This window comes from Pelodiscus sinensis, chromosome 24, assembly GCF_049634645.1.
Source record: "Pelodiscus sinensis isolate JC-2024 chromosome 24, ASM4963464v1, whole genome shotgun sequence".
NCBI lineage: Eukaryota > Metazoa > Chordata > Testudines > Trionychidae > Pelodiscus > Pelodiscus sinensis.
In genome coordinates this window covers 2,578,653-2,590,747 of record NC_134734.1, presented here as the reverse complement: position 1 = coordinate 2,590,747, position 12,095 = coordinate 2,578,653, and the positions used below count along the sequence as shown (strand labels likewise).

The window sequence follows — 12,095 nt, the reverse complement described above, 5'->3', positions numbered from 1 at the left end:
GTCACTATATTCATAAATAATCTAGAAAAGAAGCTAAACAGTGAGGAGGTAAAATTTGCAGGGGATACCAGAGCACTCAGCTGAACCCAGAGCAGACTGCAAAGACTGACAAAGGGGCCTGACAGAACTGGGCGTCCGAGGGACAAAATGGCGGATAACATTCCACGTTGATAACTACAACGTAATGGGCATTGTTAAAGCATCATCCCCACTGTACATGGAAAGTGCTGAGGGGTCCAAAAAAGCATCGTGCCTGGTCTGAGCCAGAGGGCTGAGGAGGGTGATGTGGCCCCCTGAATTTGTTCTGTCCTATTCACACCTCACCTGGCCCCGAGCCTGCACGTTCCCTGATGTGACTAACGGACAAGTTTTATTGTACATTTATTTTTAATTCTTTGTGGAGGGCCTGGGATTGCCACGCCCAGGATCACGGCTGGGGGATGGGTTTGTGCGACGGAGCCTGGGCAGTGCTCCCTAATAACGGATACATGTGACTAATATCCCAAGGCTGTGTGTTCGAATCACCTCAGGCCGCTGAATGTCCTCAGAAGTTGCCAGTGTGGTGTCCTGACAGGGATTTCGCTCTGTCAAAAGCGCCCTCGGTGCACTGCCCAGGCTCTATGCTGAGAGCCACCACAGCAGACCCCGCACGACGGGACACGGTGGGAAGGTGCCCGGCCAGGTTTGTTGTAAGTGAAGCCTGGTCTCTAGCGCCCTGGCTCAGACGTCTACAGTTCTGCTGGTACCCGAATGCCCTGAGAAAGGACTCAGCCCAGACAGCGGTGGAGTCAGGACTCCTGGGTCCCATCGCAGACTCTGCCACCCAGTCGCTCAGGGTATGTCTACACTTGCAGCCTATTTCGGAATGTAGGCATTCGGAATTGCAAATCAAGCCCAGGATTTAACTATCCCGGGCTTGATTTGCATCTCCCTGTCCGGTTGCCATTTTTGAAATGTACAAGCCCGAAGTAGCTGCCCGTGTCTACGCGCAGCAGAGAAACGGCCGTTCGAAATAAAGCCCTATTCCGAAATACCTGTTATTCCTCCTGCAATGAGCTTTATTTCAAACGCCTGTTTCCCTTCCGTGTGTAGACGCGGGCAGTTACTTCAGGCTTCTAAAGTTAAAAAATGGTGACCGGCCAGGAGGATGCAAACCAAGCATGGGATATTTAAATCCCGGGCTTGATTTGCAATTCTGAATGCCTACATTTGCAGCCTTATACTGAATTAGGCTGCCAGTGTAGACATGCCCTCAGGGAGCTTGGCTAAGTCCCAGTACAGCCTAGGGCCTTGATTTCCCCTCCAAACATTTGCCTGTGCAGCACCTCTTGTGCTGGGACTCCGACCTCTGACAGTGTTGCTCAACACCCAGCAGGATGGGGGCTCATGATGTCTTGCCACAGGACACACAACTAATGTCAACCAGCTCTATCCAGCAGGATGAGGGGGGTGGATGGGGCAGGAGCATGGGGGATCCAGGGGACAGCTGTGGGTGGGAGGACAGAATGACACCCTCTGGGGCAGCTGGAGGGTTCCCCTCATTTCTTTACCCATGTCTTCAGGGGACGCAGCGTCTCCAAGTCGAGCCTTGTCCCAGGTCCCCCACGTGACTCCTGTAGCTCACCCAGACTGGCTCAGCCGGCAGCAGGAAGCCGTGTATGGGGGTGTATCTGGGAGGGTGAACAATGCGGGGAGACCAAAGTACGTAGCTGGGTCCAATCACATCTGCAAAGCCTGGAAGGTCTCCAGTGGCCACTGCTACCTGCAGTTTTCATGTGAATCACAAGTTTCCTACACACACCCCTGGCCCTAGCAAGCTGTCTGCGTTCAGCAGCCACATCCAGGGTCAGGGGGGCAGGGCAGCCAGCGGAGAGCTGGGGCTGAGACCAACACGTCCAGGCAGCTCCACCAGGAGAGGTCCCAGGAACAGAGACCCCCAGCTGGGACTTTGCCCCCTCCGATCCCCTCCCGGCTGGGACAAGAGACCGGAGCCTGGCAGAGAGTCGGCCGCATGAGATCTGAGCCCGGCCTCTGTGCAGGAACCACACCCTGCGTCAGGCAGTGGAAAGGAAACCCTCGCGCTGGGCTGCAGACCACACAAACCACAGCTTGGCCTTCAACCTGCCTGCATCTCGTCTCCATCGTCTGCAGACCCCAGGCCTTAGGCAGGTTTTGGTTCTGCCTGAGCCCCCAGAAGAGCTGGTCTCAGGCCAGCCTGGGACCCATTCCCAGGGGAACCTTGCTGGGCAAAGGGAGGGGTTCCCTTGCTGTATCTGGCCCTGATGCACCAGGTGCTGGGATCCCCTGTTTTCCTCTTATGCATGCTCCGCTCCCCTACTGCCCCCCAGTCTTTGCCCTGCATCTGGGAATGTGGGAACTGCAGTTCTGCATTGCAGGGTTCATGAACTGTTAGTCCCCATTCTGAATTCATGTGCCTAGTGAGGAATCCGTGTGTCAAAGAGCATTTCCCGAATCTCGTTTGGTTTCTGTTTTGTCACATACTGCTGACAGGTCTTGTGAAAGTCATAAAACCGTAGAGCTGGAAGAGACCTCAGGAGTCATCAAGTCCAGCAGCCTGCCCTACGCAGGACCAATCCCAACTAAATCAACCCAGCCAGGGCTTTGTCAAGCCGAGACTTAAAAATCTCTAGGGATGGAGATTCCAACCCACCCTGGAGAACCCATCCCAGTCAAAATGGTTTTTCCTAATATCCAACCTGGACCTCTCCCACCACAAATAAAACACCACCCCATGGTGATGTCACCGTGAACTGTTCATGAAAACACATCGACTCAGGGTGAAGCAGCGGCAAAAACAAAACTGTATTGAAGATTGGCGGCATTAAGAAAAGGACAGCGAACACTTCAGAAAAGGTCAGATCACATGGCCTCTCTTGGAAGCCGTGGGACGCTCCCACCTTGAAACCTGCATAAACGTGGAACTGGAAAGGGACCGAGAGGGGCGACAGAAACGATCAGGGTATGAAACAGCCTCTCTATCAGGAGAGATCAAAGAGACTGGGACTGCTCAGCTCGGAGCAGAGACAATAAGGGGGGATATGACAGAGCTCTATAAACACATGACTGGCATGGAGGAGGTACATAAGGCAGTGGTCCGTCTTCCTCCACCTCATAACACAAGCACTAGGGGTTGCCAAATGAAATTAGTAGGTTGCAGATTTAAAACAAGCCAAAGGAAGGATTTCCAGAGGGGAGAGGAAGGCAGGGCCCTCGTGCGGTGCTCCGGCAAGAACACTTGGCTGCAGGAGGAGGGATGCTCCCATCCTGGAATCAGGGTTCCTGCCATGCTCAGCAGAAGCCCTCAGCCCTGAGGGGGCTCCCCCCCACAATTTCTTGGCTGTTGTCATCAGGCAGGCTTTTTAATCCAGAAAAAGGAGGCCCAGAATTCACTTGCCATAAAGCACAATTTTGGGGTCAAAAAGGAACTATTAGTCTCAGTGCACAGAATTCTTCCTCCAGGCAATATCGACTTTCTGGACCCTGTATCCCCTAAAATTGGCCCTACTGGGTGCAGCTCAGGGTGGGAAGAGCTGGAGGATGGGGCTAGTTGGCCGGTTCCAGCCCTGGGTGGTTGGTTGTGTGGCGGTTGCGAGCACGTTGCCAGTATCTCAGAAACTCTTCCTCCATGGTGAGGTAGAAGAAGGGGTTGAGGCAGCTGTTGACATATGACAGGATACAAGCAAATGAGCTCTCTATTTCCAGAAGAGTCCACGAGTGCGTAGCTGAGAGCTGCAAGAAGTAGAAGACGTGATAGGGCAGCCAGCAGACGAAAAAGGTCGGGATCAAGCCGAGAAGGATCTTGAGCGGCTGGGTGGCCTGGATCAGCCGGTTCCTGCCCAGCCTGGCAGTGTGAATAACGCAGAAGGTTGGGATCAGGCTCAAGGCTAATGGGACCAGAAACCCGGCCAGGAACTGGATGGTGACGGCGGTCTTGGCCCTCTCTGGATCCACTTGGAAATTCATGCTGGTGCTGGGAGGTGGAAGGAGGGATTCCCAGAGGTCATCGCATCGCAAGCTGAACCCAGCAGACAGGGCCCAAGTGCCCAGAGCCACCCAGCAGGCCAGGCAGGGCGTGCAGCGTTTCTGGGCCCACTCAGGCCGTGCGGCGAGGAAGCAGCGATGGATGCTGATGGCCATGAGGAGAAAGGCGCTGGAGAACATGTGCAGGGAGGTGATGGTGCTGCTCAGCCTCCTGGCCCAGTCTACTTGCAGGAAGAAGATGAAGGTGAGTCTGAGGGGTATGCACACTGTGAATATTAAATCGGACACGGCCCGGTTGAGGAACCACACTGTGCTGGCCGTCCTCTCCACATGGCAGCTGGTGATGAGGAGGACGTAGCTGTTCAATGGCACCCCGGCAAGGAAGACCCAGCCACACAGCACCAAGAAGTAGTTCGGGAGGAACGTCATTCTCAGAGGCACTGCCAACACGATATGGCCCCCTTCTCCTCAGGGCTGGGCGGGGGCGGGGCAGACGCTGGGCTGAGGGGAGGAAGGGAGAGCAGTGAAAAGGGCTGCAGGACAGGGACAGAGAGACAGAGGCGGCGTTTATAAACTCCCGGTCCCTGGGCTGAGCTGAGGTGGGATCGAATCCTTGTGGGCCGATGGCCCCAGTGGTACGAAGCCCTTAGAGGCAGCGAACCGCAGGGAGAGCAGGGGACCGAAAGGGTCGACTCAGTGAGCTCACTGCCGAGATGCAGGGTTTGTTTTCTCTGGACCCAGCCTCAATGGGTTTTGGTTTTACATTGGAGGGGAGAGGTGACCCAGCCCAATTTTAATAAACCACTTTAGCTTCTTGCCGATCATTTGTGTTTTGAAACCAGTGGAGGGGGAGAAGGGGCGAGTTGCTCAGATAGAGAGAAAGAGCTCTGGAGACTCCCCCCCCCCCCCCCGCCCGAGTCTTGCTCTCCCCTGGCTCACACTATGGGAGAAGGTCGAATTCAGCCACGTTCAGCAGCTCGTATCTCCATTCTTGTTTACTCTGCTTTTGGCTCCCTTCTGCTTAACTTACTCCACGTAGGACCAGGGTTACTGGCCTCAACAGGAGCGCCCCTCTCAGGGCTTCATTAGAGCGGCTGAATTGACCTCCCCCCCCCCCGGTAGATTAACAGGAACAGGTTCGAGCTCCGTCATGTAGACATGGTGTAAAAGTCGCAAATACGCTTTTTGCTGTTGCTTTGCCAAAGGGGCTGGCAACTCCCTTTTATTTTTGGAGAATTTAACCAGTGACCAATCCTCCCTCTCCTGCCATTTAAAAACATTTTTTTGAAAGGGATTTCCCAGCTTTCAACCACAGTGACAAGAAACTCTCCCTCTCTTTCCCGCCGCCCTCCAGGAAGTGCAGTAGAGAAAAGGGAGGCCCCTAACACGTTTTGTCTAGTGAAAGGCTGTTGCAAGAGTCAATTTGAGCAGCTAGATTGGGAATCAGGACTCCTGGGTCCATCCCAGACTCAGCCACTGAACCACTCAGGGAGCTTTGTTGAGTCACGTCTCAGCCTTGGGCCTCAGTTTCCCCACCAAACATTTCTCTGTGCAGCACCCCTTGAGATGGGACACGGGAGCTCGGACAGTGTCGCTCAACACCAGCAGGATGAGGGCTCATGACCTCTCACCACAGGACACCCAACTAATGTCAACCGGCGCTACCCAGCAGGATGGGTGGGGTGGATGGGGCTGGAGGAAGGGGGAGATCCAGAGGACGGCTGAGGCAGAGAGTCCAGAATGACACTCTGTGGGGCAGCAGGAGGGCTTCCCTCATTTCCTTACCCGTGTCTTGTGAGGATTCAGCATCTCCGAGTTGAGCCCGGTTTCAGGTCCCCCACACGACTCCCGCAGCTCGCCCGGACTGGCTCAGCCGGCAGCAGGAACCCATGTGTGGGGGTGTAACTGGGAGGGTGAGCAATGGGTGGAGACCACAGGATGTAGTTGGGTCCGATCACATCTGCAAAGCCTGGAAGGCCTCCAGCGGCCACTGCTACATGCAGTTTTCATGTGAATCACAAGTTTCCCACAAACACCCCCGGCCCTAGGAGGGTGTGTGTGTTCGGCAGCCCACACACAGGGCCAGGGGAGCAGGGCAGCCAGCGGAGAGCTGGGGCTGAGACCAACACGTCCAGCAACTCCACCAGGAAAGGTCCCAGAAGGAGAAACCCCAGCTGGGACTTTGCCCCCTCCGAACTCCTCCTGGCTGGGGCAAGAGACTGGAGCCAGGCAGGGAGTCGGCCACATGAGATCTGAGCCACCCGTGGCCTAGGCAGTGCAATGGAAAGACTTGCACTGGGCTACAGACCACACAAACCACAGCCCGGCCTCCAATTTCCTGTGTCTCACCTGTTTCCTGCAGGTCCCAGGCCTTGGGCAGGTTTTAGTTCAGCCTGAGCCCCCAGGGCAGCCGGTCTGAGGCCAACCTGGGATCCGTCCACAGGGGAATCTCTCTGGTTGCAGGGAGGGTTTTTTTTCTGCTGAATCTGGCCCTGATTGGCCAGGTGCTAGGACCCGCTGGGATAAACAGCCAGGGGACCCAGCCCCCTGTTTTCCTCTTATGCCTGCCTCACCCTCTCCCCTGCCCAGCGCCCCGTCTTTCATCAGGGTATGAAACAGCCTCTCTATAAGGAGAGATCAAAGAGACTGGGACTGCTGTGACGGACCGGGCCGTGTCTGGGCACAGCTAAGGGCATCCGCTCAGGGCGTATTACTCGAATCCGGGGCTTCTTACAGCCCCCGACTGGCGACCTCTCCACACAGGCCAAAAACCAGTCTCACAGAGCGCTTCAGCTGCCTGCCTGAAGCCTCCCGAGCAAAACCCCTCCGACACCCCAGCAATATCCGTGCCCCAGATGGCCCCGGGCCTCATACACAGGTGGGGGGTCCTAGCACCCAATCCCACCTACCCCGAACAAGTTCTGTCCGGTTCCAAGAAACCAGCCACAGATCCCTGGTCAATTTACCCTCTGGACCTTACCACAAATCACGCTGGGCCAATCCTTTAGAATCTATATCTAAAGGTTTATTATTACAAGAAAGAAAAGCACGAGAGTAAGGTTATTAAAGTACAGTACGTTACATGCACCGAATCTCCCAGTTCTCGATGCAGGCTCTAGCAGAGGTGTTGCAGCTGCTGGTTAAAAGTCCTTATTGCACATCCTACGATCAGGATGGGTTCACAGGTCTTCCGGGCTCTTCAATCCCTGCAATGCTGCCTCTGGGATGAAGTGCTGAGCTGAGAACAAAATGGCATCGACCACATGGCCTCTTTATACTCCTTCCTGGCCTCTTCTTGTATGCAGCAGGTCACCTGGTCAGAGGCCAATCTCTATATTTCCTGTTGGCTGCCCTCAGGTGACAAACCCCATTCTTTGGGTGTGTCCATAGCCTATTGAGAGCCATTGTCCCACAGGGCTTTGCTACTCAGCCTGTCCATAGCCATGCTTAACCACATTCACAGAAATATTCAGCTTCCACACAGATTACAGTTTCCTACCTACACACATAGACATTATACACTCACATAAATAGTGTACATAAGATTAACAAACAATAAGCTCCCATTCAATACCCCACATGGCTCCCTTTCATACAGATTTCTGGGGCCAACACCCCCACCTAGGGGTGCAGCAGCGATCTGGCTGCTTCCCTCCAATTCGGTAATGTGACAACTGCTCAGCTCGGAGCAGAGACGATAAAGGGAACATGACAGAGCTCTATAAACCCATGCCTGGCGTGGAGGAGGTACACAAGGCAGATGTCCGTTCTCCTCCACCTCATAACACAAGCACTAGGTGTTGCCAAATGAAATGAGTAGGTGGCAGGTTTAAAACAAGCCACAGGAAGGATTTCCAGAGGGGAGAGGAAGGCAGGGTGCCCCCGCTGTGCTCCAACAAGAAGCCGGCTGGTCATTTGGGACACTTGGCTGCAGGAGGAGGGATGCTCCCAGCTTGGATCCAGGCTTCCTGCCATGCTCAGCAGAAGCCCTCACTCCTGAGGCCCCCCCCCAATTTCAGGAGGGTAGAAGGGGCTGCAGCCACACGTACCAGCTCCCTGTTGCTTTTCCTACTTCCCGTGTCTAGGGAGTGAGGGAAAGTACTGAGCCTGCTGCCTCCCTCCTCTGCCTCACTCTGTACCCTCAGCCTGTCCTCACCCCGACCCTGACTCCTGCCCCCTCTAGGTCTCCTATCCCCCAAGCTTTTGCCCCGACTCCTGCTACACCCTCCACGTCCCCCCTGCCCTGCATCCCCAGCCAGAAGGGGGAATCCCCTGTGTGAAGGCCGGGGGGCTGCACTGAAGACTGGAGGGCTGGAGGGGGATGCCCCAGAGACATAGGGGGAGGAGCGGGTCAGGGAGGTGAGATGAGCTGGGCCCACCCTGCTCTCACAGACAGCAGCTGGGTGCTGAGCAGGCAGGAGAGGTTGGGGGAAGGGAGCAGTCGGGTTGGGGTAGGGCAGGGACTGAGAATGCCCCGTACTCTGCCCGCCCCTACACACAGGGCTTCCAGGGTGAAGCCCATGGGTGAGGGGGGGAAGATGGCGGGGGAGTGAGGCTGCCTACTGGAGCTGGCAATGCCGCACACACAGCGGGCAGTTACGTAGGGCACCATGAATGTTGGTGCCATCTGGTGGCACCCTACCCAGCTGCACATTTGTGTATTGGGAGGGACAGTCCTGGCTCCACCACGACCCTTGGGAAACTGCTCCCGGGGTCAGTATCTCTGGCCATTCAAAACGTCCCTCACGTCCCGGCTGAATGTGTCTGGGTGCAACTTCTGTTCCCTGGGTCACCTTCGACATTCCTAGGCTGGACTGAAGAGCCCCTTGTTCAATATTCGTTCCGGTCTGGATACGGACAGCCTGGGATCAAGTCACCTTCTCCTTGTTCAGCTACACGGATTTAGCCCCTAGATCTCTTGGCTCTTGTGATCAGGCAGGCTTTCTAATCCAGAAAAAGTAGGCCCAGAATTCATTTGCCATAAAGCACAATTCTGGGGTAAAAAAGAAACGATTAGTCCCAGTGCACAGAATTCTTCCTCCGGGCAAAATCGACATTCCGGGCCCTGCATCCTCTAAAATTGGCCCTACTGGGTGCAGCTCAGGGTGGGAAGGGCTGGAAGATGGGGCTAGTTGCCCAGTTCCAGCCCTGGGTGGTCGGTGGTGTGGGGGTTGCGAGCACGTTGCTGGTATCTCAGAAACTCTTCCTCCATGGTGAGGTAGAAGATGGGGTTGAGGCAGCTGTTGACATATGACAGGACACAAGCAGACGCGCTTCCTATTCTCAGAAGAGGCCATGAGCGCATAGCTGAGAGCTGCAGGAAATAGAAGACGTGATAGGGAAGCCAGCAGAGGAAAAAGGTTGGAATGAAGCCAAGAAGGATCTTGAGGGGCTGGGTGGCCTGAATCAGCCGGTTCCTTCCCAGCCTGGCAGCGAGAACGATGCAGAAGGTTGGGATCAGGCTCAAGACTAATGGGACCAGAAAGCCGACCAGGAACTGGATGGCGACGGCGGCCTTGGCCCTCTCTGGATCCACTTGCAAATTCAGGCTCGTTCTTGCAGTTGGGAAGAGGGATTCACAGAGGACACCGTACCGCAAGCTGAACCCAGCAGAGAGGGCCCATGTACCCAGAGCCACCCAGCAGGCCAGGGAGGCCGTGCAGCATTTCTGGGCCCACTCAGGCCGAGCCACGAGGATGCAGCGATGGACACTGATGGCCATGAGGAGGAAGGCGCTGGAGAACATGTGCAGGGAGGTGATGGTGCTGATCAGCCTCCTGGCCCAGTCCACATGCAGGAAGAAGGTGAGTCTGAGGGGCACGCACACTGTGAATATTAAATCGGACACGGCCTGGTTCAGGAGCCACACTGCGCTGGCCGTCCTCTCCACACGGCAGCCGGTGACGAAGAGGACGTAGCTATTCAATGGCGCCCCAGCAAGAAAGGCCAAGCCACACAGCACCAGCAAGAAGATATAGAGGAACTCCATTCTCAGAGGCACTGTACTCACAGTATTAATCTCTTCTCCTCAGGGTGGGGACGAGGCAGACGCTGGGCTGAGGGGAGGAAGGGAGAGCAGTGAAAAGGGCTGCAGGATGGGACAGAGAGACAGAGGTGGCGTTTATAAACTCCCAGTCCCTGGGCTGAGCTGAGGTGGGATCGAATCCGTGTGGGCCGATGGCCCCAGTGGTACAAAGCCCTTAGAGGCAGTGAACCGCCGGGCGACCAGGGGACCGAAAAGGTCGACTCAGTGAGGTCGCTGCCGAGATGCAGGGTTTGTTTTCTCTCTACCCAGCCCCAATGGGTTTTGGTTTTACATCAGGGAGGGGGTTACCCTGCCCAATTTCAATTAATCACTTTAGCTTCTTGCTGATCATTTGTGTTTCGAAGCCGGGGATGGGGCAGGAGGGGCGAGTTGCTCAGACGCAGAGACAGAGCCCTGGAGAAGTTTCCCACCCTCGCTTCCCCCCCAAGTCTTGTTTCCCCCTGGCCCACACTACGGGAGAAGGTTGAATTCAGCCACGTTCAGCAGCTTCAGCTCCGTTCATCTTTACTCGGCTTTCAGCTCCCTTCCACTTCCCTTACTCCTCATAGGACCAGGGTTCCTGGGCTTGACCAGCACGCCCCTCAGGGGCTTCATTAGAGCGGCTGAATTGAACCCGGCAGATTAACAGCAACAGGTTCCAACTCCATTGTGTAGACATGGACCAAAAGTCCCAAATACTCTTTTTGCTGGTGGTTTCTCTAAGGGGCTGGCAACTCTCCCTTCTTTTTTGAGAATTTAACCAGTGACCAATCCTCCCTGTCCTTCTGTGGGGCAGCTGGAGGTTTCCCCCATTTCCTTACCCGTGTCTCGGGGAGATGCAGCGTCTCCGAGTCGAGCCCCGTCCCAGGTCCCCCTCACGACTCCTGCAGCTCGCCCGGACTGGCTGAGCCGGCAGCAGGAAGCCGTGTGTGGGGGTGTATCTGGGAGGGTGAACGGTGGGTGGAGCCCACAGGACGTAGTTGGGTCCAATCACATCCACAAAGCGTGGAAGGCCTCCAGCGGCCATTGCTACATGCAGTTGTCATGTGAATCACAAGTTTCCCACGCAACCCCTCAGCCCTAGAAGGTGTCAGTGTTCGACAGCCCACATCCAGGGCTGGGGGGCAGGGCAGCCATCAGAGAGCTGGGGCTGAGACCAGCAGGTCCAGCCAACTCCACCAGAAGAGGTCCCAGGAGCTGGGATTTTGCCCCGTCTGATTCCCTTCCGGCGGGGGCAAAAGACCAGAGCCTGAGACGTGAGCCCGGCCTCTGTGCAGAGACCCCACCACTGGAGCAGGTAGTGCAAAGGAAACCGTCGCGCAGGGCTTCAGACCACACAAACCACAACTCAGCCTCCAACTTGCCTGCGTCTCACCTCTGTTGCCTGCAGGTCCCAAGCCTTGGGCAGGTTTTAGTTCATCCTGAGCCCCCTGGGACCCGTCCACAGGGGAATCTCTCTGGTTGCAGGGAGGGGGTTTCCCTGCTGAATCTGGCCATGTTGCGACCCACTGGGATAAACAGCCAGGGGATCCAGCCCTCTGTTTTCCTCTTATGCCTGCCTCACCCGCCCCCTTGCCTAGTGACCCGTCTTTGCCTTGCACCCGGGAGTGCGGGAAATGCAGTTCTGCACTGTAGTGTACACGAATTGTTACTCGCTGTTCTGAATTCATGTACCTAGTGAGGAATCCACGGGTCAAAGAGCATTTCCTGAATCTCGTTTGGTTTCTGTTTTGTCACCTACTTGCTGACAGGTGTGAAAAGAATGATTGCAATTGGGGGGATTCTATTTTGTTACTGAAGCTGAATTAACTGTTACTCCTCATTGCATTTTCCTGCATGTCACGTGCATAATCTCTTCCACTCCATTTTTGCACAAGAGGATTTTGTGCAAAAACAAGCAGTGTGGACATTTCGTTTCCGTGCAAGGTCGTTAAGCCTCTCCCTGGGAGAGTGGCTGGGTGTCAGATTTCCCACAATCGAAACTTATTCAAGAACACACTCGGCAACACTGCACAACTCCACGCACAAGGAGAGCACAGGCATAATCCAACAGGGTTTTCATGTTCAT

General features: G+C 55.4%; 2 protein-coding genes across 2 annotated transcripts; both read right to left on the bottom strand.

Annotated features, from left to right (window-relative positions):
* Positions 1-2,815: 2,815 nt before the first annotated feature.
* LOC102455193 (chemerin-like receptor 1) lies at positions 2,816-4,687 on the bottom strand. Its single transcript, XM_075907821.1, has one exon. The coding sequence runs from the start codon at positions 4,429-4,431 to the stop codon at positions 3,565-3,567; it is 867 nt and encodes a 288-aa protein (XP_075763936.1). The 5' UTR covers positions 4,432-4,687; the 3' UTR covers positions 2,816-3,564.
* Positions 4,688-8,292: 3,605 nt separating this feature from the next.
* LOC102454937 (chemerin-like receptor 1) lies at positions 8,293-9,991 on the bottom strand. The gene has a single exon (XM_006113701.2). It carries the CDS (start codon positions 9,989-9,991, stop codon positions 9,131-9,133), a length of 861 nt encoding a protein of 286 aa, XP_006113763.2. The 3' UTR covers positions 8,293-9,130.
* Positions 9,992-12,095: the final 2,104 nt, after the last annotated feature.